Here is a 26028-nt window from a genome sequence, read left to right as displayed (position 1 = left end):
GCACCACATTGGAAAACTGACCCAAAACGTTCCCCATGCAAGGAAGTCCTTGCACACCAGAACTGCAGCGTGCTTAAGAGTGCAGTGAGCATGCATGCTTAGTTCCCACGGGTTCCAACCAGGAGTAAAAGCTAAGATGGCATTTTAGACCCCAGGTTTAAGCACTGTAACATGCTAGCTGGAGGAGCAATGAATCGTTTGCTTCCTCCTCTCAGCTACGTTTGCATCCCAGCTCTTCTGGAACAACTGGGTACATGTCTCCCGAGTCCCTCCAGCCCTCCCACACTTGCAAAATCCCTTAGCTTTTTTGGGGAAAAAAAGAGCCATATAAAGCCAGTCTTTATTACACCACTCTCCAATGCTGCTGTGTTAAAAGGATGGCAGGAACATGCCACTTCCTACGGCTCGCTTGCAAAATGACAGATGAGCCATCGGAACAGCAGCGCTTGTCACAGCCAGGGATGATCCGGCTGAGGTGCCAACTGCTTCAGAGGGCAGCTCCCAGTGGTCTTCACAAGGACGTGCACAAGCAGCATGGATCTTTAGCTGGAGTTTTCCTCCCATAGGAAAGGTACAACTGAAACCCAAGCGGGTGTTTTCTTGCTCAGCAAATCCGATCCGGGCTCCCCTCCCTCCCACCCAGCTTCTGAAGTTCTACAAATAACTGGAGTTTTAGAGCATTTTGGGCATAACCCAAGGCCAGACCACTGGGAGAGAGGAACCCACTTCTCCATCACGCTGTGGTCTTTGTCCATGGGTCAGCTGCCAGTGCAGGGCATGGAAAGCCTTCACAGGAACCAGAGCTGGACTTACATTCAATGCTGTTACCCTCGCTTTCTCCCTTGAACAGCAAAATCCCCACCATGCACAGACTTTAGGGGCTTTAGAGCCTCACACATCATGCTGAAGGCCAGCATCTGCTTTTTCAATCTCTTTCCTTTATCGTACCAAGCCCCAACACATGTCTGCATCCCCAGCACTGGGCACCAACCCATGATGCGAGCCCGTTAGATGGCACCCTGGGGTAGTGCTCGCTGCACCTTCCTTCCTCTCACCCAGACGTGTCTTGACACTGGTCCAGCCTTGAGCTGGCCTTTTGTGCGAGGCAGAAAGCTCTGGGCACTGCCGTAGTAACTCGCTGCGCCCACCGAACACAGAGCAACGGTAAGGCTCGCCATGCCACGCTCGCCCCTCTTCGCTGCAGGGTCAGTCCTCAGCAGGGATTTTCCAGGATCCGCCTTTTCTTTATTTAAGGATTTCTGCATAGGCAAATGTTACACTGCTGGGGGCACACAAAGGTTAAAATGATCGGTCCTATGTGTATGCACACGCTCACTCCCACAGCCCCTGCTGCTGTTCTTGGGGTATTTAAACGTATGCGTATACACAGTGGGCTGGAGGGAAATGTTTGCTGTGGTTTGAAGGAGGGCTCTGACAGGGGCTCACTGATGAATGCCTCTAAAGAGTGTCCCCTCTGTGTGTCTGTGTCTGCGCAGTTCAGTTTCAGCAGCTCTGTGTCTGTGTAACACAGTCTGCAGAGCGCGTATTGCCCTTTGAATTCTGTTCTGACTCCTCTTGCTTTACTCCTTTGCCTACAAAAGGATTTCTAATGAAAATAAGCAATACATTGCTGCACGAGCTCAGGTATAAAGGGTTTTCACAAGCAGGACAACTGGCAGCACACTGCCATCCTTCTGCCTTGGATTTTTTGTGATAGAGAATATACTGATTAAAGCAAAAACAGGGAAGTGCAATGCGATGAGGGTGTTTGCTGACCTTGCTCTGATGACTGAAAAGTCATTTCAGGGTGCAAATGTGCCTTGAGCTTCTACAGGGACCTGTTGTGCTGGGCGTAGGATCAAGGGAGATTTTCATCCAGTAGGGATTGTGAGATAGGTAGTAGTTGCCATTTAAAAACGAGGTGCGTTCCAAAGAAAACAGCTAGGAAGATTTCAGTTACAAGAAGCAAATTCATAATGCGTGGATTGGTTAAATGTGCACAGTTGTAAATACAGACAATAATTTACAAGCTTTTCTCTTGAGACACTAGTGCTGCTATAAGGAGACAAGCATGTGACTTACTTATAAAGACTTACCATAGCATTTCCATACTGTAAATGAGCCTGATTAGGTTGACATTAGCTATTACTTGAGCTGCGTTCCAATTAGCTAAACAAATGCTATGAATTCCGTCATTTCTGATGGAAGCTACACAAAACTTGTCTAATTACCGCAGTGAGTCATCTAGTTAAATGGTACTTCTATATGGACAAATTGATTTCAATGCGAGATTAATAGCCCTTTGCTGCTGTTTTACGTGCTTGCCAAAGACCATACTACATTGTTGCTAAGCATCATTAATGGATTAAAAGAAAGGTTCTGCATAATTCCTACAGTGGATCTTCAAGCAGCTTGTTTAGTTCGTGCTCTAGCCTAGCGCTTGTTAGCCCTACGTAACACATGGGTCTGGGAGGCTGCCACGTGTGAAGGAGGTTAATGCAATCCCAGGAACTCTTTCAAAAGCTCACAGGTTTTCTTATGGATGACTTCGCGGAGCTTCCGCACGCGCCGGACGCTGGAGGTGCCCACAAAGCTGTCTGGCTGCAGGACAGCCATGCCGTTGTGGACATCTCCCATGATGATGAGCTGGCCATCCACCGTGGTCATGTTGGGACATGGGCAGCTCCAGTCCATGTTCAAAAGGGTGATTTCTAAGGGTTCTTTCCCCAGGAATTTTAATCCCATTTTTTCATCTTTGAGAATCTCCTCCACTGTCACCAGGGCATGTCCTGAGTCTTGGTCTTCCGTCAGCTCTGTTATCCGGCCCAGGATAACAAAATCACTTTTGCAGAAGCTGGTCACCAGCTTCTGGCGTGGTTTGCAAGCTTTGCAGTGCGTGTTCTTTGGGAAAGGGCACATCTCTTCACAGGCCTCCCGGCTCTCAAAGTTGTTCTCATTGCCTCCACACCCGCCGTAGATGAAGGACTGGCACTGTTTCGTCAAGCTGTTGTAGGCCCATCGGGGCTCATAGGCTTTGCAGTGCCCTTGGAGGGCTGGCAGGTTGCAGATGTTGATGGGGCCGTTCATGCACGTTAACATACAGTTCTCGTAGGTCTCAAAGTGGTTGAGGTTGCTGTTACAGTTCCCATAGATGAAAGTAAAGCAGTTGTTTTTCTTTGCATCATAGTACCACCTGGTCTGCTCTTCCCCACAGTCTTCGCTGTCCGGTTGCTTCAGGCACTCATCGGTTGGAAAATGTGTTTTGTTTTGGGAAGCTTCTTTGGATGTGGGTTCCCCTTTGATGACTGACAAAGGGAAATCAGCCCTGAGAAGACCACCGCTGTTCTGGGCAGTGCAGGTATAGATGCCAGCGTCTTGGAGCTGGGTGTTGTAGATGACCAGCTGGGCGATGTTGGTGACCACAACGTTCCCTCTGACGTGATTTGGTTTCATGATGACTTTGTCTTTCCCGTCGACCTGCTTCTCCCACGTGATTTCTGGCTTGGGTCTCCCTGTAACGTCACAGAGGAAGCTGACGGTCTCTCCCACATAGACAGACTGATGGATGGGGTTGTTCACCAGAGCAGGGGGCAAGATATCAATGACTGTTGTCTCGGAATAGGTAGTAGTAGGGCGAGCTGTTGTTTCTGGTGGGATAGGGCTGGTGTTTGGCCAGGTAAGATGGTACCTACAGGTGACTACGTTCAGTGTAATGCCTTTGATGCAAGCTTCTGCATCCATGTAGCACTTGTTATAGTAGGTGAGCCCGTCAGAGGCACAGGTGAAGCTCGGCTCCTTCTCACACCTATCCTTGCACTTGCAGACGGGTTGCCCATCCCAGATATCACACTCTGAGCCTTGCTGGATGCACATGAAACGGTCACAAGTTGCCTCCTTGGGCATTCCCACCGGCCCTTTTTTCCCCTTGACGTCCATGTACCGAGCTGCCACGCAACTCTTAGTTCCACATACATTGGGGCAGCACTTCTCAAAGGTCTCACACTCCTGTGGGGAAAGAAGACAGCCCAGTCATTACTAGGGGCAGAGCAAAGTCCTTTTTTAGAGACCCAACAATCAGGGAGCCCAGAAACTCCCAAGGTGTTAGCTCAGGGGACCTGGTCTGCCACAGGTATCTGGGGTGTGAAACCCAATATCCCCAGTAATGAATAGAAACATCCCCCCAGCACCTCCTGAGTGGTTTCTAAACACACTGGGGGTCCTGAGTGCTTCAGGAGAAGACTTTTGAGCAGGAAAATGAATTTCTATTTCTTAAACACTAACCTCATCATAACTCTTTCCTAGAGTCACATGGGCTGCTCAACTACTGAACCAACAGCCCCCCTTCTGCACTCTCCCAAATGCCTGAGGACAAGGCCTGAGAAACAAAAGCGGATGGAAAGTCTTATCATATGGCTGTAGGCAGTAATCCTTCTTATTTTCCACAGAAGTATGTAAAGTATTATTTGAATTCCCTGAGACTAACAGCCTACTCTTGGAGGTGAAACTGCCAAGGATTTGCAATTGTTCACATTGTAGAGGAAATAATAGAATATCTCAAAAGTAAGGAAATTCTTGCTCCAAAAATACTTTTTTTCTATGGTATTTAGGAAAACAAACCCAAAACAGCTCATTATGGCTTCTCTGTCCTATTTTAGTCCTATTTTCAAATGCATCATCGCTCTTGTAGTGATTTATTACACCCCATCTCAGCTACAGTCAGCTCTAAATTGCAGTTAATTTTAGCAGAATTCTCATCTTCTGTGCAGAAAAGGTATTTGATACGTGTGATCACAGCTGCTGGGCTGTCATGGATTAAGGGACCACGAACACTGGTACCATGTACCCAACGGGGCACACTTCCACCGTGTGTTAAACCCCTACAACACCCCCGAAACCCAGCGGCTTTCTCCGTAAGTGAGAACAAAATGTTTCTTAAGCTACCAAACCAAAAGCTTCCCCTGAGTCCAGTGTCCTTTCCTTATTGGGAAAAGGATGACCTAATAACGTAACTCTTTCCCCATTTCCAGCTGCACATTGCTGGGTTTCAGAAGCAAAGTCAGAAACCAGAATGGGTAATGTTTTCAGCTGAGGTTGAGGAGCGTGGCTCTTTAGAGTCCTTGGTGCTCACAGACCACTCACTGCAGGCAAGTATTTTTAACCAACGACTTCTGGCTTTCAGTTTTTGACCAGTCAATTATTAAAACATCCTTCCCTGCTCCTACTGCTGGGGTTCTGCAAGTGTTTTTATATCCATTGCTGCACCTGGTAGCTGGAACAGAGGAGGCTTATTTGGGAATGGTGAAAGTAAAAAGAGCACCTTCATTCGCAACACATGGGATCCATCTGAGCAAATGTCTTTGTTTACTTGATGGCCAGCATTTTTCTCTATCATTATTTTTTTTCCTCCACTCCTTTTAGCCTTGCAAAACCAACCTGGCTGTGGAGCATAAACCCAAGGACTTTTTCAGCATGGTACATGTTGCTGGAGCTTTGCTGTTGGACATGAGGTAAGCGGCAGGATGAGCAGGTATTTTCAGATGCCAGCTTGAGCTGGCGGTGCTGACAGGTTGAAAAATGAATCTGGGGGTTGTAAGCTAAGCACATTTTGAGCTGGGAGCATCACAGAGAACATCTGCCTGGTCATTTCAACCGTGCCCCTGTTTTGCACTCCAAGCACGCTTTGTGTTTCAAGTGCAGCAAAGGCTGATGATTTACATGTTAAATCAAACCATTTCATTCAGGATTCCTCCCAGGAGTATAAAGCACTGATGATGGCCACCAACAACAAAGAGCATGGTGACACTGCTAAAATACCATGGACTGGCCCCAGGGCATGCTGAGTTCTGGAGTATCAAATTCAGACCTTTCTTTTGACAAGAAAGCCAGGAAAATGATCAGAGCAAGCGCTGTACCCACATCAGCATAAGTGACAGCAGCCACACAGCTCCCCACCTAACTGATAACTCATCAAACCTTTGCTATTTCATACAGATCACGGGTCAATTAAATACATGCACTGTCTGCATCGAGTCCTGCACGGTGCCGGTGCTTTCCCAATGGGAACAACCCTTCCCATCGGGTGCAAACAGCCCACCACCAGACCCCATCGCCCGCACCACGGAGGTAGAACCGTGCATCACTCACCAGGTCAGCTTCGCACTCTCTCTTGCAAGTGCTCTGCGCGTCCACCCACAGGTTGGGGTTCATGTCATTGGGGCATATCCCAGCGTGGGAATACCGGATCGGAGGTAGAGCTCTCCCTTTCAGAGAGACCTCCAGAAGCAAGAGGACACTGCTCTTCCCCAGCAAGATCCACATCCACCGAGTGAACAGCACCACCAGCATCTCAGAACTTCTCCAGGGCAATGGCAGGGACTGAGCTGGAAGTAGTTCTTGTCTGCCTGGGGCTGCTTTGCTTTGTTTGTAAGCCTTAAATTTTCGAGGAACCCAAATGCACTTGACTTCGGTAAAAACTTCAGCAAGCTCCTTCGCTGCCTCTGCTGATAGTGCAGCGTGGTCTGGACCTCATTGGATTAAAGGTCCTAGGAAGTTACCCCCTTATTTTAAGAGAAACGCTAATAGTCTGAGCAGAGTTAGCTCTATTTATACCCTGCCTCTGTTAACAAGTCAGAAAAAGTAAACTTGATTTCTTTGACAGGCACACGCTTCCTATGTCCTGGTGGCAGTCAGACAGATTTGTTGCAAGAAAAAAAAGCTGGAAAGAGTTCAAAAGGCTGGAACTGGCATGGTGGGACCCCTGCATGTTTCTGAATGCAGGGAGGCCTTCTTAACCCCTTTAGACCTAAAGTACTTCCCTATGCTAAGAATGGCATTTACTTCTGAAAGAGTACTTGTCTAAATAACACGGACCCGCGGGCAGGGGATTTCCCCACGGCGAGGGGCTACACAATCACTTGCTAAAAGGAGCAAGTAATAGGATTGAAGCAATTAAAGCTCGAATATCATATTTTAACAAAGGAAGTGGGGAAGAAATAACCGATTTAAACTCAGGAGCGACAAAGCTGTCGTCTTCACTGCTTCTCCCGGGGCTCCTCCGGGCTTTTTTGCTTCTCTTTGGTGGGGAAGGTTTCCAGGATGCCGAGTTTAATGCTGCCCTCCGAGCCCACCAGCAAGATGTTAAAAGTGTCCCTGAATTCCTCCACATTTCCTGACAGCCAGATCCCATTGTACAGTGCATTGCTGACCCCTTTAACAGCAACGACAAAAAAATAGTACAAGTTCAACTCTATGGAAACCTGCATAAAGGAATGTACAGCATTTTTGCATCGGGGGGCGGGGGGGAAATGCAGTCAAGCTGAGTTCCTCGGTCCCTGATTATTACAGCAAGGGGCTGATCCTGCTCATGCTGAACACATGCCAAAAGCCAGGGACGAGCAGCAGAAGGCAGAGTCGCTCAGCACCTTCCAGGATTAGGGCCTTGGGCTGAGCTCTGGGCTGGCTTGGATGGATCCTGCGTGGTGCTAAGAGCCAGGTGAGTTTGCATCCCACGTGGGGGTACAGCAGGGCCAGACCAGCAGCAACAAGTCTGTGCCCCATGCCCAGTGCTGCAAAGCCAACAGACCCGGGCACAAGCAACCCCTTCAGCAGAGCTTTTCTGTTGTGTTTATTAAAGTGGGGCTGGTTTCATGGCTGAGCCTGGTCCTGATTCTCCCCTCAGTGATGACAGCTCCCAACCAGCACAACCAGAATGAACTGGGCTACATGCAGGCAACACCCCAGAGCCATGGGGCTCCCCAAAGCACAGCAACTGGGAGTTTCCCAAGGATCACCTAGGAAAGGAAAGAAGAGCCTGGACCCAACCTGCCCTCGGCTGTGGCATTACTGCGGCGCCCCAGGCTTGTAGAGGAGTTCTGTGGTTTGTGTGGCCGCGTTAACGATAGGCACCGCAGTTGAATCGCTTGTGACGTGCAGGGAGAAGTTTTCCAAGCGAGTTATTTATAAGGAGCGAAGTCAACCACCAGGCAGCCGCTCCTGCAGCTGATTTATCCTCTCCGAACCTTAGGAAACCTGCACGGCACTCGTACAAAGCAACATGTTTTATTCAGCGCTTGTTTACAAAGGCGAGCGCAGCGCCCTGTGATGCCTCAAAAAGCCGACCAAAAATGACACATTCCCAAGAAGTACTTAAAATTCTTACAGCTCTATTAACAACAAAATCCCATGTGCGAGCGGTTCTGTTGACTAAACAAAGACACTTTATGTGCTAAAACTGACTACAGATCGGCTCTGAAACCAGCTGTATGTGGGTCTCAAAGAGGGTGGCTATCCCGGGTGATGGGATGACCCCAGCAGCTGCTGTACACGCAGGGAATTTGCCCTCGGTCCATGCCTTTGCCACTGTGTAGCTGTGGATGGCGTTTCTCCCTCCCATATGGAGTCTTTTAGGGCTGTTTTACCTCCTTGCCCACTGAGGCAGAGGTAGGGAGCTGGTGAGTCTGTGGGGCTCTTGCAGCCTTTATCTTCTTGTGACAGAGAGCAAGCTTTGGTCATGTTAAGTGAGAGAAGCACCAGTGTGGACACACACTCCATGGGACTCCCTTCCAGGGAGTACAAAATAACACTGTCTTATGTTTTTCCCCTTCCCAGACTAAGGATCCCTTGCCCAGAGGCACATTTCAGCTGCAGGGCAGCAGAGTGAGACTCTAAAGAGTCAAAAACTGGCTTGCATCAGAAACTGTTTTGCATCAACTGCTTTGCTGTGTCCTCCTCCATCCACAGGGGTATTCTCCAGGGACAGGTAAGTCCCACTGCCGCTTTCTGCTTTCAGCTCCCAGGTACTGTGTTCAGTGTGTGACAGGCAGGATGGTGGAGCTCAGGAGGTGACAGGTTAGCTGGAAGGGAAGCGGCATGGGACATGCAACTCAGCTTATTTAATTGTGTCCCTATTGCAGGTCGGCGGGGTCGTTCAAGGAAAGGCCATTTGAATGGCTGGATTTGATGTGTTGTCACCCCAAACACGGGGGTAGTGCTTGGCACAGCGGAGAGGGGCAAGGACATTCCATAGGAGCTTGGGATAAAGGGCAAAGCAATTATCATTAATGACAATGATGGTTTTGTTGGGTCACTGTGCTATTAGAATGAGGCACAGGAAACCCCTGTTAACTGAGAAATGTGTTTCAGCAGAACTTTTGCATAGGAAGCCTCTTTGGGGATCAAATCCTGGCCTAATCCAATGGGAACTGGACAGACACTGTGCCCCTCTGGCTCCCATTGCTCCAGGAGCAGGGAGTGCTCAGCCCCATAAAGGATCAGGCCCTCGGCTGCTTGAGCACAGCCAGGAGAGAGGAAAACAGCGCCATAAATCTCACTGCGGGCAGGGGCAGGGAGCTCCCGGGCTCAGAGGAGGCAGCGAGGGCTCTGAATAACCCTCGACAGCCCCGTCCCTGCCAGCGCAGCCCGGACACGCGGTTACCCATCCTGAGCGGGAGGGGACACCAGCCCCGCGCTGCCCCCGGCTGTCCCAGCACAGCCAAGCTCTGCCCAAGGCACTCGGTACCTCCTGGGCTCCATTGGGAGCTGTTTTCTCACCTGGTTTAGATGAGTTTAACTCCACTGACCCCGTGGATCTGACTGGGTACTCCAGAGCAACACCAGTTAGTGCCGGGTGTGAGCTGGGGGCTTTGTCAAGCTCCCTGGGCATAGCTTTTCTGTTCTTGTTTATAAAACACAATGCATTTTTTCTGTAGTATGAGGCATAAAATAATCCTCATTCTCCATTTCTGTGAGCAAATCTGTTATGAACACTGATTTTGGCTCATCTTGTCTTCCTCATATCAGGTACTGATGTGATAAAGAGCTTCCCAAATGAGTTCAAACCTTAGAAGAAACCCCACTACTCCCTCAAAATCCCCCTTTCTGATCCAGGTGTGGATCCGGGGCTGGCGGATGGGGAGCTGGGATCAGCTTTCTCTTCATCCCAGATGGATAAACCTGAGCCCTGATGACACAAAGGAACAACCAAGATCTGCTCCCAGCAGTGGGGATACAGGATCTCTGACCACCCTGTGCCCCATAGATGTCCATCCAACATCACACCGCAGTCCTGAAAAGGCCTGCTAGGATGCCCAAGGGTCCTGGTTAGGGCTGTTGATCCAGAATTGGCTTAACTGCTGCTGGGTTTTGTGCATCACAATTTCTTTGCCCTTTTTCTTACTCTTCCAAGCTCTTCTATAGGATGTCTCTGCCCTTCTCTGCTGCACCAAGTGCTGACCCACTGTGATCTACTCAAGGAGGGAAATAGGATTCTCTGATGCACAGGGAACCTGGTACTAACTCCCTGCCCCTTCTCCCAAGCAGGGCATTAAACCTTCCCTGCTGCAGGGACCCTGCTCCCACAGGCAGCCCCAAGGACATGCTCTTCTTTAGCCCCATCATCATCATCATTCATGCTCCTTATGTGGCTCCTGGTCCATGCACAGGTGCAAATGTGGTGCCTGAACAGAAAAGTACTTTAAAAAAAGCCCCTAATTCTGTATCATTTAGGAAGTAACGATGTTCCCCTCTGTGTGTAAAGCTTATTGCACTTAAAGCTGATAGCCAGACATTTGAGAGGGAACATCACTGCCAGAGCCCTTCTGAAGCGCAGCTGCCAACTGCTTGCCTCAAGCAGGAACGTTGCTTCCAAACCCACAAAGAAATCCAGATAATGCCTCAGGACCACAGATTCAGCTTACTTTGGATTACAAAAAGGCCAAATATTCCTCTTCAAGTGATGCCCCACTCCCACAAACCTTGGGAGAGCCTGCTCAGGGGATGGCCAGGAACCCAGGATGCCTGGATACCTCCCTGCATCCCTTAGAAGGGCGCACATCTCATGCTGGCCGTGAGGCTGGCCAAGCGAGGAGGATTTTTGGCACCATGAGCTGCACCTCTGAACATCAAAGCAAAGGCAAAGGCTGCTGTGCTGGCCACCTGTGTTGGAAGCACACAGATATGAGTAGGGCAGATTTGGGCCGAAGCTATGCGACGGCAGTGGTGTGCCTGGATCCTGTTTTCAGGGCTGTTCATGTGCATAATTAGCAGTGGAAGCATATTTCAGTTTCCCCACAGTGCAGATCTTTGTCTTGGCTCCCTGTAAGCGCCCATAGCCAACAAACACTGGTTTTAACTTCTAAGATAACCCATCTGAGCAGATAAGAGCGGGTACGGACCGGCTCGGGGAGCCGCGGGTACACTGGGAGCAGTGATTGCTCACCACAATGAGCGTGCTGCCTTACATGCAGATGCTCGGTAAGCAGAAGTTAATGTAGTTAGACAAAAAGGGCTCAATTTGGAGGGGGGGGGGAAATCAATAATGTCAGGGAGTTTATTACAGGGTTATGGGCCACCTGCTAGACCCCAGCATTAAGCAAGCGTGATGCTGTGCTTTGGAGAGGGCTGATGGTGCCGCGCTCAGACAGGGCTAGCGCCAGGATTATTATTTTATGCCTCAGCAGATGGCTTCTGCTCAGGGGTTTTATCTTTGAGTGCAGGCACACGACTGCTCATTTGCTTTCTCTTGCTCTGCTAACGTAAGCTGGGCAGGAAGCAATTGCCAGTTTGATGACGGTTCATTATTGCTAGGTTTATTCAGTCTGAAACAGCGCAGCGAGAAGCAAAGAGGGCACAAAGGAAGACACTCAACCAGTTAGTAGTGAGAGATGGGGAAAAGCTGGGCTCAGAAGCTTGTCTTCCACTGGCCCCTCTCTTTCTGTCTCTCTTTGGGTATCCCCATAGATAATTCAGGGGTGCCATAGAGCTGGTATCTATCGAGATTGCAAGGGTCAAATGTTGAGAGTGAGTTCATCCCGCCTTAGAGCAGGAGGGTCTCGGTCACTTCCCAAAGTCCCTTCCAGCCCTGTTCTCTGGCACCCTCAATGTGGAGTGAGACCTGCTCCATCCAAGCTTCGAGTTAGGGAAATCTGAGATCTGTGCTGCAACCTGGAACACCGAGAGACAGAAATCACAGCCACATTGCAGGGCCAGCACTGTTCATGTCAGTTATCTGCTTCCATGATGTACAGGCTGGACAAGAGCGCTGTCACCTGCTGAATATGGGGAGATATATGGGGATATATGATATGGGGATGGCTGCATCCTGCACTGAGGCACAGCTGCACCACAGAGGCTCAAGCACCTCACTTTGTTGTAGGTTTTACTAACTAGCAGTAAGTTTTGTGGCTAGCTCAACTAACAGCACTTTAGGGAACTCTGGAACTCCTGCACCCATTCCAAGGTGTGCAAATGGAGATGTCCCCATGTCTTGCAGCAGCCATAGGATGAAAACCTCATTGAACTGGTGCATTTGCTGCTGCTGTTTATGATTTTCACGTTTGGTTCTTGGTTCCAGGTCATTCTGAATGAGGATAACAGCGAGGGGCAGGCCTGGCACGTGCTCAGGCTAAGTGCTCAGCACATCTTCCACCAGAGCCGGTGATGCTTCTCCGGGAACGTGAGTTAATTTAGTTCCACATGTAGGAGGCTAATGAATATTGTTAGACCCATTGCACAGATTGACTTCAGTCTGCAAATGACCCTCTTTTAACCTCCCTCATTTACTCTTAGGAACTTAAAGCAGGGAGGAAATCACTTACTGAGTGTCACACAGCAGCAGCCGCAGAAGGCTGGAGCCCCCAGACCCTGCTGCCCACCCCATGGGCACCATTTCCTTGTCAGAAAGCTAGTTCAATACAGAAATGTCACGTTGCTTTTGTTTGTGATGTGATTCAGCTTATTAAACAGTAAGGTTTTAACCTGCTGTGCTAATTCAATTCAACACAACCCCATCATCTTCCTTGAAAACCCAGTTCCTCCTGGTTTGTGCTGTAAGCCTTAACTGACTTCAGCATGAAGGTCCCATCTCACTGTCGCTCTGAGCTGTTCCTTTTAGAAAGCTTAAGAACCTACTGGTGGATGGGGGTTTGTCAGGTGAGATAAAGGTGAGATAAAAACTGCTGCACCGTTGCCTGGGTTTGTGCTTCATTGTGAGGCTTCAGCAACCCCCTGAATCCATTGAAGTCTGAAGCCCTCGCTGTGGCTGGGAGCCTCTCCAGCTCCCAGCGACTGGGCTTTTCATCAGGCAACAAGCCAAGGTTGTTGGCTTCTCCAGTCAACCTGGAAGTGCCAGAGCTCCTCCGAGGGTTTGGTATCCAAAACTTTGCTATAAACAATAATTAATGTTCACAAAATGGAGCTATTTCCATTTCTGCAAAATGCCATCAAATCCTTTTAGCGTCAGTTCTGTCTTCATGGAATTTAAACCTAAATTAGGACAAAATTCCTTTTAACTGAAGAGTTATTGCCTTCATTTGCCTTTGCTGGCTGTTAGTGGTCCCGGCTGCCACTCAGTGCATCCTCCAGCCATGCTCAGTGTGACCTCAGCCAGGAGCAGTCCCTACCTGGTAGCTTGGCCCTGCGGACCGGATAGAACACATCATACGGTCTGCACTGCTGGAACCTAGACGATGGCCATCAGAAAGGGTGAGTAAATCTCTTCTGGCCCACTGACACCCCACTCAAAATGCCCAAAGGAGACTAAATGCATACGTGGCATTAACAGGGTACTCCTCTCCTGCCATTCATTCAGCAGCTGATCTGAACACTGGCTGGAAGCGCAAAGCAGTGATGATCTACTTCCACTGAGCTTTCAGGCACCAAGCCACCCCTGCCTGCCCTGGTAATGGGATGTTTGTGTTCATTAGTGGCTCTTTTCATTGTAGCTCTTTCTGATTCCAGCTAATTCAACACACGTTTGCATTTTGATCTTTTACTGTTTGCAGTGTGAAGAGAGCACCTGCAGCCTACACCGCAGCAGGGTTCACTGAGAGGCAGCACTTTGTTATCCACAGCAGCTTGGTCCTCAATTGCCTGAGGTGATGGTGGCCAGCAGAGCCATTGCAGGTAACGTGGCAGAGATCCATGTGGTGTAATCGTTATCGTTTTCCCGTGCCTCCGGGGCCTGCACGTTATCTACCCAATTGCCAGGATTGTGTTTTAATGACAGACGCAGCAGGCTCCTTTGAGCAGGGAGGTACAAAGGGATGGGAGCATCGTTAGAGGCAGCGTTTCAAACGCTCCGTAATGGCCTCAATATTCTGCTGACTTCAAAGCGGAGCGGGGCGAGGTTACAGCCAACCACGCTTGGAAATCCCACCCAGCGCTTGAGTTTTCTTGACCTGAAGGCCAGTTCAGCAGCTCTGCTCCCACAAAGCAGCTTTCAGGAGTCCTGTAAAAGCGGCTGCAGTGATTTCAGCCCTGGGTTCACATGGTAGCAGCATGTGAACGGTGGAAAGCCCAGAGGACAATCCAGCCCTCCCAGGTTCTCATTGCTCTTCTGCAGATGTCGGGCTGGCAACGCTCTGGCTCTCTCCTCACTGGCTGGGGGGAAGTTTAGGGCAATGGGATTCCTAATTAGGTACTTTGGTGAAGGTACTTAGGTACTGGGGTGAACTTTGGTACTTAGGTACAGGGGTGAGCTCCTTCAGTGGAACAGGAGGATTTGGGGAACCCTCACATAGCCTTTGCCTTTGCTGTGCATCAGCCATGAGAACAAGTTGACTTATGTGCTTGGAAAATCTTTACGCTATCCCTTCAAACCATCTCTTCCCATCACAGAGAAAAGGGTCTTGAGTTCATTTTCCTTTGGTGTTTCTTCTTTTGTAAGTTTACACGTTTTTCTTTCATGTTTCTCCAACTCCGCAGTCACAAAGCTCTGTGCAGGCTGGGAAATCAGACTTTGTCATACATTTCCACACATTTCCATAAACTAATTCCCTCTTAAAATCAATTAGATTTGTCGATGTGGAATCGTGATCAACATGGGACCCATTCCTGCCTCTGCCACTGTGAGCCTAGACCACTCACTGCCTCTGTGCCACAGCCTCCACCCCTCTGAAGGGACCATAAAGCTCACAAGTGACATCAGTTTGTCTCCTAAATCCCTGCTTCTTGCCATTGCCACAGCAGTGATGTGCGTGTGTGAGGTGTGAGCTGCAACCCCAAAACCGCCTGGAAACTGTACCTACAGCTATTTGTTTGCATGTCTTAAGCTGCAGCTTAAGCAGGACCCTTTCCAGCTCACACACACATAGTTCTTTTTTTAACTTTGCCATGGCTTTGAGACTAATACCACTGCTGTTTCAGAACATATACTGGGTTTGGACTTGCTCAGCTCCTTCTCGGTTTCCCTGAGGAATCTGGCGTACCAACGGCCATGGAAAACCAGGTTAAGCACACAGTAGAGGCTTTCATGGCCCCTAATCTTGATGACAAAATTATTTGAACAAACACTTCTTGTGTCACCAATATATATTATGTAAAACCTTGTGACTTTGATTATGTGTCTATAATACAGATTAGTCTGTTTGGGTGTTTGGTGCTGACCTCCAATAAGCTCCTAAAGTATTAGCAAGAATTTGCAAGTGACAGGCAGGCAGAGGTGCTGCTCTGCCTAATCCCATTCTCGAAACTCAGGCTATATATGTCTGAACAGTTTCTGTTGCTTTCCTCAAGGCACGGGGTTATTTCTTTCTCTGCCCCCACTGCCTTTGTCCTACTCTTCACTGCTTTGATGTATCACGAATGTTGGAAGATTGAGCTAACCTTGTGGATCAGAGCCAGGAAGACAGCGAGAACAAATTTAGAATAGGAGGCAGAGAATGTACCAGCTGGGAGGTGATGCTGTCAATCTCCATGGAGACCTCTTTAGTTACAGCTTTGCTAATTGCTCTGTTGAATTGTATAGCGTCTGGTTGAAAGCCCGTCCAAGTCAATGGGGAGTTTCTAATTGACTGCCCATGTCTCAGGACCATGAAGAGTGCACAGGGCACAGCCCCTAAGTTATGATTTGCATTTCTGGCTTTCTCCTTGATGGCCAAAACACATCCTCAGGAGAACCCAGACGCCATGATCTGGTCTCCTGCATGGGGAGACAGCTCCTGGGACAAGATCCACAGAGGCCTTTGGCTCCGAACGCTAAATAAGACATGGCCCTAGGCCAGCTGAATATATTTGCCCCATGTCCCCAGGATGAGCCTGTTTCATGGCTTGGAAGAGTCAAGTGAGGGACCGGAGGCACAGGCAGAGAGGAATGCCTATAGAAAAAGCAAAGGCAGCCCCTTGTATGCTCAGGTTCCTGGGTTAAGACATCTCTTGGCTCACAGGGGCCTGGGGACCCTCCCCATGACTGCAACTCAAACAGCAACAGCCCTCAAGGGGAGAAGTTTGCAGCTCAGGCTTGAAGTTTGAAGCCAAACTGGCTTTAGACACTAATCCACTGAACAATTTCCAGTTGTTATCAAAATCTATTGGACTTCTTAACCACGAGTCCCTGAGCTGATGTACCACCCCCCCCAGGTTCCAGTGCTCCAGCCTGTTTGTTCAGAAATCAGTTATTTGCCCTACAAATAGGAACAATGTTAAATTACCAAATGGGAAGCAGCCACACACCTGATGTCTTAGGGATTTGGCTGCAAATAACCATGCCCCCAAAAAGCAGTGCCCTTTTCCACCCCGCCCTCCTCATCAAATCTCACTGCATCCTGCATCTGTGTGCATGTGTATGCGCACACCTACTAAGGAATCCCTTTCTTAGGCACTCAGCTCCCCCATGAGCCCCCATGGGATGCTCAGCAGGGCTGAGAATCCATGGGATAGCTGTTTGCTCCATGATTCAGGGATGCTCCCCGTGGCTCAGACCTGTCCTAAATCCCAGCCCCCTTCACCACTCTCAGCACTGCAGTTCCTGGCTGGTGATTTGGTGAGAAGAGCTGTGATTTAAGGTCGAAAGAAAGATGACCGGTGAGTCCTCTGCAGCTTTGCAATGGAAGGATCTATTTATCTCATCAAGAATAGAGAAGCTCTGGTAGAGCTCCAGCCACCCTGCCTCAGGTGCTCCTCCTGCCTGGCACTAGAGAGCTGGGAATTACTGGGTTCAAAGCTCCTGGGTTACCTTTGGCTCCCCTAACAGCAGGCAGGACACAGCAGGCACTTCCAGAGGATGACTTGTCTGTGCTGTTCACCCAGGATGAGGTGAATCAGCCTCTGTGCTCCATGTTTTGTCCCATAGGCATGAAGCGAGAGTTGGGTGACGCAGGCTCAGACTTGGTAACGTGGAGCTTCAAACTGAACCTAATTCACCTACAGACTCTCACACGGGGGGACATCCATGGGGCCAGCACAAAACCTGGTGTAATATAAATCAGTTCTCCCTTGTGCCTTTGCCTTCCCCCTTTGAGATCATCCCCTCTGCATTCACACACTCATTGGAAGGCCCAAAGTGAGCAGCGTAAATGAGTTTACACCTACGTGAATATTTAGCTTGACTTCTAATTCATTCCATCTTTATTCTCCACCAGTCCTGCCATTTCCCTGAGCCTTAATGCCATAACAGCTTTAAATCTCTCTCTCTCTGCACATGAAGTATAAGGTTTAAGGTTCTGACTGTCCCTATGTCTTATTTCTCATACCCTTACACAAGTGCAGGGTTGGTTGAAACTACTAGCAGTGTTATTTTGGTGGGTTGGGTGAGGACTGGGTGCTTCAGTTTGACTGCAGCACCGTGTAACTGGGGATGAAGCCTTCTAAAAGTTGTTCAATAATAGTTTTCAGTGATTGAGAAAGTGGTTAAAGGAGTCTGGGAATGAAACCTGAAATGCAAAGAGAGTGGCAAATTTCATCAGCCTGAAAAAACAGGAGCAAAGAGCAAACACAGACCGTGGTTTCTCCAAAAAAGGAGAAAAGAACCAATGCAGAGGTTCAGTCACAGCCGGAAGCTTGCAGAAAGACAGATATTAAAACTAAACCAATACAATCTGGCACACTTGCTCTGAGGACAAAGAATGGCCCAGCTATTCCTTGCGGTTACTTCAGGCAGCAGCAGGATGTCCAGGCGTGGCTCTGTGCTGCCAGGCATGCCCAGTGCTCCCAGTGATGCCCAGTGGATGCGGTTCCCCCTCGGCGGTGAGGGTATGGGGAGCTCCTGTAAATGCACCATGTAAGTCACAAAGCAAACACACCAGCACTGATCTGAGCTCCATACAAACTCTGGCTATGGCTCAGAGCTCAGTGTACTCCGACTGAAGGCAAAGGGACTGCAGCCATAAGCTCGCAGCACCGGGTGCGATCCCCAGCATCTTCCAAAGGGGATGGCCCTGTACCAGCACCTGCACCACATCTGCATCCGCACAGCCCATGCTTCTGATAGGGTGATGTATCCACACTGTGCCCTTACACAGGTACAGGCATCATCAGGGCACAAACCCAGCAGCCATGGGGGAAAGGGAAGGAGCAGGGACAGAACACACCCTTGGTTTTGCTCGGGTTTGGTGCATGCAACAGGTCCGAGGCACGAGCAGGAAGGCTGATGGCGGCAGCGGGGAGTTTGAGTTGAGTGAACTCGCTGCTAATCCTCTTCTACACAGCCTTTCTTGCGTGAGGAAATCTTATGACTGCAGGGAGAAGTACATTGTGTAACCAAGCAATGGTGAACCCGAGGTGCATTTAACAGGGCTTGGCACGAGCACGACACAGTGGGATACTCATCCCGAGAGAGCGTGAGAGAGACCACCTCAGTGCATCACCCGCCGGCTTCGAGTCCTTAAAAGCCCTGGTGCGGCCTTGGGAAAGGAGCCTGAAACAGAGGGGAAAGAGCCTAAAGAAATAGAGGGGAGAGAGAAAAAAAAAGGCAAAAAGCCCCATAACCCTGCAGGAACCAGCTCATCGCACAGGGCTGCCCCACGCCTGTGCTTGAAACACTGCACAATGTCCCTCTGCAGTGCGCAGGGCTTCGGAACCCGCAGGATCGGAGCTGTGCTACGGATGCACGCTATGGATGCACGCTATGGATGTGCTCAGACGAATTCAAAGGCGTTTTACAATGGCAGCACAAAGCCGCGCTGCGGGCTCCTCCGCCTGTTCCGCGCTGACATCTAGTGGCACAGCGCAGTTGTGCTGATGGACCAGGACCCGGGTTGATGTTTTCAGCCCTCCTGCTCCTAAATACCATTTCCCCAGTGGTCTGACAGATGTCACCGCTGGAAAAGGCTGTTTTGCCTCTGTATCCTATTGGGTTTTAGAATCATAGAATGGTTTGAGTTGGAAAGGAGCTTAAGATCATCCAGTTCCAACCCCCTGCCATGGGCAGGGACACCTCACACTAAACCAGGGCACCCAAGGCTCTGTCCAACCTGACCTTGAACACTGCCAGGGATGGAGCATTCACAACTTCCCTGGGCAACCCATTCCAGTGCCTCAGCACCCTAACAGGAAAGAATTTCCTCCTTATATCCAATCTAAATTTCCCCTGTTTAAGTTTTAACCCGTTACCCCTTGTCCTATCACTACAGTCCCTAATGAACTAGATTTAAGAAGCTGAGATTTAAAGCTTTTACGGTGTGCAAGAGAGCGTTCCGTGCCCTATAACACATCGCCAGGTCTATGCATTGGTGTGCCTCTGCTTTATAGAAGGGAGCATGGGTTAAACAGTGTGATCATTTACGATGGTTTTACTGAGAGTTAAAGGGATGTTGGGCACAGCAGTGTCCAGCTGCAGGCCGCCTGCCTTGTCCCTGGCTTTGCAGTTGTCCCTGGGTAAATCTTGTTGGCAAACCATTGCCTGTGTCGGGAATCAGACTGGTTCTCCTAGTACTGTTGTGTCCGTGGGTACGAGCTGGGCAAGGCTTTTGCTCAGGCTGTGGTGTGAGACCAAAAGCGTGTGATCGGTGTGAGAAACCACCATGGAGTCACTGTGAGACCTCTGCCACAGCGACAAGGTCTGGTGTGAGGCGTCCCTGCCCATGGCAGGGGTTGGAACTGGATGATCTTAAGGTCCTTTCCAACCCAAACCATTCTGTGATCCTGTGCAGGATGTGACCACTGCTTGTGTGTGCTCCTCTTGTGTTCGGAGGGAGGGAGGTTGCAGGGATGCTGGGCACTTGCTTATGGAAGCAGAGAGGCCTGTGGGGCTCAGCTCTCCCAGCGGGTTAACAGGAAGGTGTTAGCTCTCTTTTGCTGCGCTTTGAAGCATCATTTATAGTGATGGATAACCAGGAGCTGTTTGGACGGGTATGGTCTTCCCCTACCTGCCACTTCTGCTGTGGTGCAAAGTGATGGCATCCCAAGCCCTAACTTAACCAGTGTGTTAAAACCGGTGCTGCTGATGAGGAAAGCACAGCACTAAAAGAGAGGCACCGAGAACCCACCCAGCTTAGCGCTGGTTTCCCATTGGTGGCAGGCACCGGGGCCAAAACAGAAACCCTGCGGTGAGAAACGAGCTCCCTAGCGCCCGCCGCACGGGTTTAACCAGGAACCGGGGTGCACGGGGAGCACCCGAGGGGTCCCGCTGCCAGCCCAAGGCTTTGAGCCCACCCGCGGGCTCCCTGCCGGGGCGGCCGCACCACGGTGAGGGGGCTGGAAAGCAGGAGCCGGGCTCCGCTGGCCCTAAACGCCCCGCGGAGGGCCGGGAGCGGCGATGCTCCGGCTGCTTCCACGCTGCCCGGCACCGCCTCACGCCGCCGCTCGGGGTCGAGCCCCCCCCTCGCCTCCCCGCCTCGGCCCGGCCCCGGGCACAAGATGGCGGCGGCCGGAGCTCAGGCCCGGGACGGCGGGCGGCGGGGCCGGGGAGGCCCCGCGGAGAGGAGCTGAGGAGGCCGCTCGGCCCCCGCCGCCTCCTGACGGGCCCCGAGCGGGGCCGGGTGTGCTCCGGGCCCGGCCATGAGCGGCGCGGAGGAGGCGCGGGAGCTGGAGGAGCGGCTGCGGGAGGCGGCGGCGCTGGGGGACGCGGAGGAGGTGCGGCGGCTGCTGCGGGCGGGCGCGGACATCAACTCCCGCAACGAGATCAACGGCTGGTGAGGGGCCCGAGCGGGGCACGGGCTGCCGGGGGCGGGGGTTGGCCGGGTGCTGGGCTCCGCACGGGGCTGGACACCCCCGGCCTGGCGCGGGAGAACCGAGTCGGGAGCTTCGGGTCGTGCTGTTGACAGGAAAAGAAGCGCTAATCTCGGGAGGCTTTGAGGTTTGCGGCCAAAGAGGATCACGGTGAAGGGAGGGCAGTGTCCTGCCATCGGCCACCACAGCCCTGCTCAAGGGCCTCATGGCACAGCTACCTGAAGGGAGGATGGAGTGAGGTGGGGTCGGTTTCTTCTCCCAAGGAACAAGGGATGGGACAAGAGGAAACGGCCTCAAGCTGCACCAGGGCAGGTTTAGATGGAGCTGAGGAACAATTCCTGCCCCAGAGGGTGCTCAGGCATTGGAACAGGGCAGGGCTGGAGTCACCGTCCCTGCAAGTGTTCACACAGCGTGGAGACGGGGCCTCAGTGCCATGGGTTAGGGGTGGTCAAGGTTGGACTTGATGATGTTAGAGGGCTTTTCCAACCTGGGTGATTCTGTCATTCTGTGTCCACCAGCAGGGCTCACTGGGACAGCAGCAGTCACTCTTCACGCTGTAGCAAGGCAAAACGGGGCCTTGCTCTGCAGAACTTAAAATAGATTCATAGCTTTAACAAGGGATGCAGTGAAGGAAACTTTATTCCCAGTTGCTGTCGCTTTGTGTGTAATTCAGGTGAATGAGGATGGGTGTGTGAGGAGGACCTGGGAGCAAGCTGCTCTAGCGGAAGGTGTCCCTGCCCATGGCAGGGGGTTGGAACTGGATGAGCTTTAGGGTCCTTTCTAACCCAAACCATTCTGGATCCTAGGAGCAGGGACCACAGATCTGAAGCTTACAGCACAACCTCTCCTTCCTTCCCTGCAGGACCTGTTTGCACTGGGCCTGTAAGCGGAACCATGCACAAGTGGTGTCCTGCCTGCTGGAAGCTGGTGCAGATCCGCAGATCCTCACGGCCAAAGGAGAGCTGGCTGCACAGCTGACTGCCAAACCAGACATCCGGAAGATACTGGGAGGTACCGTTCCCATCTTAAAGGTCATCTGGGATTCTGGGACTAAAGACTAAACCGGTTTTAGTGCTTTTACCCGAGGCAGTAGACTGGCAAAACTTTGGTTAGGACTTTTGTGTCTCACTCGATAGCTCTGATTTATAACTGTAATTCATGCCTTTATTATTATGGCAATTAGACATGGAGTTTTCAGGTAGGAAGGCCTTTTATTCTGCACGGTGTCATCAGGAGATTGAACAGCTGTGTACTTTGGAAACACACTGCTGCAGTCCTGTTTGCTGTCATTAAGCAGCAGGTAGCATGTGGGCTGCAAAGAGAGGCTTTTGCCATTGCATTCTTACATTCTCTGACCATAAGAAATGCTACAAATCCACTCAAAACTGCAGCATTTCAGAGGTTATGGCTTCTGAGCATGTTACACTGTGACTTGCAGTATGGTTAATTTTTGCTCCATAGCTGTGTCATCTTAGACTTTCCCTATGTGCAGGAAACCTGGTTAGAGGTATGTGACACTCCTGCACACTGTTAGTGTCTGTTTCCATCAGCATATGGGGACTGTGCTCCAGATCAAGATTTTTAAGTGCTTCACCTTTGGAAATGTTAACTATCTCCTGCTGATTGCACTTAAATTGCTCTTTACTATGATGCATTCTTACATTAACAGTTCATGGTTATTTTACATGAAATTGCAGCTAAATCACAACTGAGGTCACAACAGTCACCACTGCAGGAATGGCATGTTACTTGCACGAGCATTTTTTGTGTTCTTTGGCCAAGGTGCTCATCTCTTGGCCTTAGTTCATGGAAGGTGACTCGAGTTCTGTTGTTAACATCTAAACTGTCAAGTGTGTGTGAACTCTGTTTGTAGTTGTAGTTACCTTGTATTTCTGTCCAGCTTTCATGTATTTCCTGGGGAATAACACGTATCACTTATATTCCCCTAAATGGTTTTATTCTGGGAGTGTAGGGCTGTTGAGCAGATCTTTTTGAACTGCCTTGACATGAGTATCAACGTCCTGTAATCCTCAAGTCAGGCAAGAACAGCATTTACTGCAGTACTTTAAGGCAAGAGCTGGCTTAGGTATTACATCAAACAGTCACTTACCTGAAGAAATACTCAGTTTAAATGACTGGCATGAGTCATAACAAACTATTTACAGCACTGTTAGTAAAAGCATTATAAAATGAATTTTAGCAAAGAACTACAGGTCATACAGTTCCTTTGACAACAATGGAGTAACACTGCTGGAGATGATGTGTCCTTCAATGGTTGTTTTTTTCCCACTTTGCTTTTAAAAGACATGGTATATTTTAAGAGCCTGTAGATTTTTCTTTCATTCTACAGCTCCTTGCCATCCAGCTGTTACCATGCTTATGACACATCAGTGCCATCATCAGAATGATGATGTTTTAAGACACAATAGAAAAAATATATTCAAAATGAGAAAGATCTGTCCAATATGCTTCATCCCTGGCAGTGTTCAAGGCCAGGATGGATGGGGCTTGAAGCAACCTGCTCTAGTGGAAGGTGTCCCTGCCTGTGGCAGGGGTTGGGACTGGATGAGCTTTAAGGTCCCTTCCAACCCAAACCAGTCTGGAATTCTATTATTGTATGATAATAATATGGTGGGTTTTTTTTTTCTCTCTCCATCCCCTAATCCCATTTTTAAACTTCATTAGTAGAGGAAGAAACTGAATGTCAAGGAATGAAGGATTTCAGTTTACCAGTTGTTGCGAACTACTTGGCCAGCCCTCCATTCCCTTACGTTTACACCGAAGAAAGCATTCCAGACAGCCCGGCAGAATCGCAGAATGAAAGCGCTTCCATCTCCTCTGCCTCCCGCTGTGAAACCAGCCCTTGTTCATCAGCAGCTCAGGTTGAAAGCATCTGCACCCCTACATCCTGCAACAGCGAAGATGACTTCCCTGCACAAGCCGCTGCAGAGCAGCTGCCCACCTCACCACCACCTCCAGCAGCCCCGGAGTGCCCCTGCCAGCAGTGCCCCGTGTCCCCCAGCCATTGGTACCCAGTGTTCCCAGGCCAGTGGTACCCAATGTCCCCACACCAGTGGTACACAGCATCCCCCGGCCAGTGGTCCCCAATGGCCCCATCTGCCCATCACCTGCGCTGGCAGCACTCGAACAGGCCAGACCTCTGCAAACTGACAGTTCACCCACTGGTCCTGCACCATCATTCCAGCCCTTTTTCTTTACTGGACCTTTCCCGTATAACATGCAAGGTAATGAAGTGTAATTTCTCATTCTTCTATTTATATTCTGTTCCATGTTTTTGTTACTGGGTCAAAGATGAAGAATCATTTCACTTTCTGACTCATGTGGCATAGAGGCAGAGATGTTCAATTCTTTGGCCAAAAGTACATCCTGCAGTGCTAAGTAAAACATTACACTGTGTTTAAACATGGTAATACTTTGCAAACCAAAGGAAGGATCAGTCCAAGCAACGTAACAATTCAGATTTTGCATCATATGATACAGCATCAAATACATTTCTGGTAGTTTGGTCACAACTTGACTTGGAACTGGATGGACTGGATTTTTAACATTATAAACGTTTTCCCTGTGTATTTTTGCTGTTCAAATGGAAGCTTCTATTAACTGCTTGATGAGATAGTAAGTATAGCATTATAAAACCTGACTTCAAAAGATAATGGTAGATACTTTAGTGTTAGATTTGGGTTGGGATTTGTTTTGTTTTGGTATTTTGGTTTTAATCTTTTTGTTTTCAATCAGAACTTGTGCTTAAGGTGAGAGTCCAGAACCTCAGAGACAATGACTTCATTGAAATTGAACTGGACAGACAAGAACTGACCTACCAAGATCTGCTCAGAGTTAGTTGCTGTGAATTGGGTGTTAATCCAGAGCATGTGGAGAAGATCAGGAAATTACCCAACACGCTCCTAAGAAAGGTAAGAATTGGAATCAGCTTCGACTTTGCAGTCATCAGAGAAGGTATTTTTGTAACGAAAATTGACAAAACATGGCCTTGTGTTAAAACTGAACTGCCTTAAACTCACAAATCCAAAAGGATGCTGGACTTTTCTTAGAACTTTGTAATTTACCTAAAAACATTCTTGTTGAAATAGGGGCTGAGTATGTCGGCTCCTGTTTCAGTATGAAATTAGTACAGCTTGACTTTTTAATGTATCAGAAGCAGTGCATTAGTGTGCTTTTAACATAATTGCAATGTTCTGCTTCACTGTTTGCTTGCCTAAAAGGAACAAATAGTAAGGGTAAAAAAAAACCCACCACAAATTGGCATGTGAAGAACTTAAAGATGTCATTAACAAATGAGCATGCTCTTCTGTTCCCAAAATACCTCCTGGGGTCTGGAAATGAAATGCATTTGGTCACAACCCTTACTTAAGTGACATGCATTAAGTGCAGGCAAATCAAAATGAGGTTCAAGGAGAAATAACTGTGTAGTTTAAGGAGGAAAAAACCCAGTATGCTTCAAAAGAAAGAGCAGATACTGGCAAGATTCTTTCCTATTCTTATTTATTCCTGTCATTGGAATGAATGTGTGTGGAGGTGTGACCTCCCTGGAATTTTAGTTTTTACTGCCTTTGGCTATTATCACAAATAATAACCAGGTCTGTTTAGAGTAATGCATTGTTCTGTCTGCTCTTTACAAGGACAAGGATGTTGCCAGACTTCAGGACTTCCAAGAGCTGGAGTTAGTCCTTGTGAAAAGTGATGGCTCTCCTTTCCGAAACGCTGCATCCACTCTGATGGAGAGGCAATGCTACAACAGCAGAGCATCAAAGCTGACCTATTGACTCTTCCAGTGTAGCTGGAGGATGGAAACCTGGTAATTCTCCGATGATGCTGCCTTTGGAAGGCAGTAAATTAAGCGTGTGTAAAACCTTAAGTTATTGTTAGGGTTACTATTTTAACTAATAGTTTATTTTTTGTATTTAATATCCCTTTTGCTTTTATTTTTTTATTGATACTGGATTCAGATAAGGGATACCTCATTTGTCTACTAAAACCACATGCTTCCAGTGTCTTTCAGTGAGGTTTATTGGTTGTATTTGGCAACAGAGGGCAGGAAAGACTTAATAATCACTGCTGTGAAAAGTGTGTTTACTCCACTCTTTGACCAAATAGGACTCATGGAAAAGA

At 49.3% G+C, this 26028-nt stretch overlaps 2 protein-coding genes and 3 long non-coding RNA genes across 6 annotated transcripts in view; 4 read left to right on the top strand and 1 right to left on the bottom strand.

Annotated features, from left to right (window-relative positions):
- LOC134166168 (uncharacterized) overlaps positions 1-6187 on the top strand; it is a 23115-nt gene extending 16928 nt beyond the window's left edge. Inside the window, exon 7 of the long non-coding RNA XR_009965781.1 lies at positions 4303-6187. This is a non-coding gene — a long non-coding RNA (uncharacterized LOC134166168). The remainder of the gene's footprint in view (positions 1-4302) is intronic.
- On the bottom strand, positions 525-21542 carry WFIKKN2 (WAP, follistatin/kazal, immunoglobulin, kunitz and netrin domain containing 2). Of its 2 annotated transcripts, none has more exons than XM_062623551.1 (2): positions 21099-21542; positions 525-4005 (listed from the first exon to the last, which is right to left on the bottom strand). In XM_062623551.1, the coding sequence occupies exon 2, from the start codon at positions 3934-3936 to the stop codon at positions 2494-2496; it is 1443 nt and encodes a 480-aa protein (XP_062479535.1). In that variant the 5' UTR covers positions 3937-4005; positions 21099-21542; the 3' UTR covers positions 525-2493. The 2 variants fall into 2 exon arrangements, with proteins under 2 accessions (XP_062479535.1, XP_062479534.1); XM_062623550.1 differs by lacking the exon at positions 21099-21542 and adding an exon at positions 6145-6774.
- On the top strand, positions 6795-12752 carry LOC134166169 (uncharacterized). The gene is made up of 3 exons (XR_009965782.1): positions 6795-7492; positions 8608-8758; positions 12350-12752. It is a non-coding gene; the product is annotated as an uncharacterized LOC134166169 (long non-coding RNA).
- LOC134166172 (uncharacterized) lies at positions 13620-15324 on the top strand. The gene is made up of 2 exons (XR_009965785.1): positions 13620-13899; positions 14790-15324. It is a non-coding gene; the product is annotated as an uncharacterized LOC134166172 (long non-coding RNA).
- LOC134166166 (ankyrin repeat domain-containing protein 40-like) lies at positions 20628-26028 on the top strand. Its single transcript, XM_062623560.1, is given in 6 exon segments — positions 20628-20843; positions 21743-21891; positions 23566-23894; positions 23897-24125; positions 24637-24812; positions 25539-26028. Coding segments are annotated over 6 exon segments (1161 nt in total). The 5' UTR covers positions 20628-20709; the 3' UTR covers positions 25683-26028.

This window comes from Pezoporus occidentalis, unplaced genomic scaffold (genome assembly GCF_034315485.1).
Source record: "Pezoporus occidentalis ecotype Australia unplaced genomic scaffold, CSIRO_AGI_Poc_V1 ctg254, whole genome shotgun sequence".
NCBI lineage: Eukaryota > Metazoa > Chordata > Aves > Psittaciformes > Psittacidae > Pezoporus > Pezoporus occidentalis.
The sequence above is the reverse complement of the archived record's forward strand: the minus strand, read 5'-3'. Positions and strand labels throughout refer to the sequence as shown.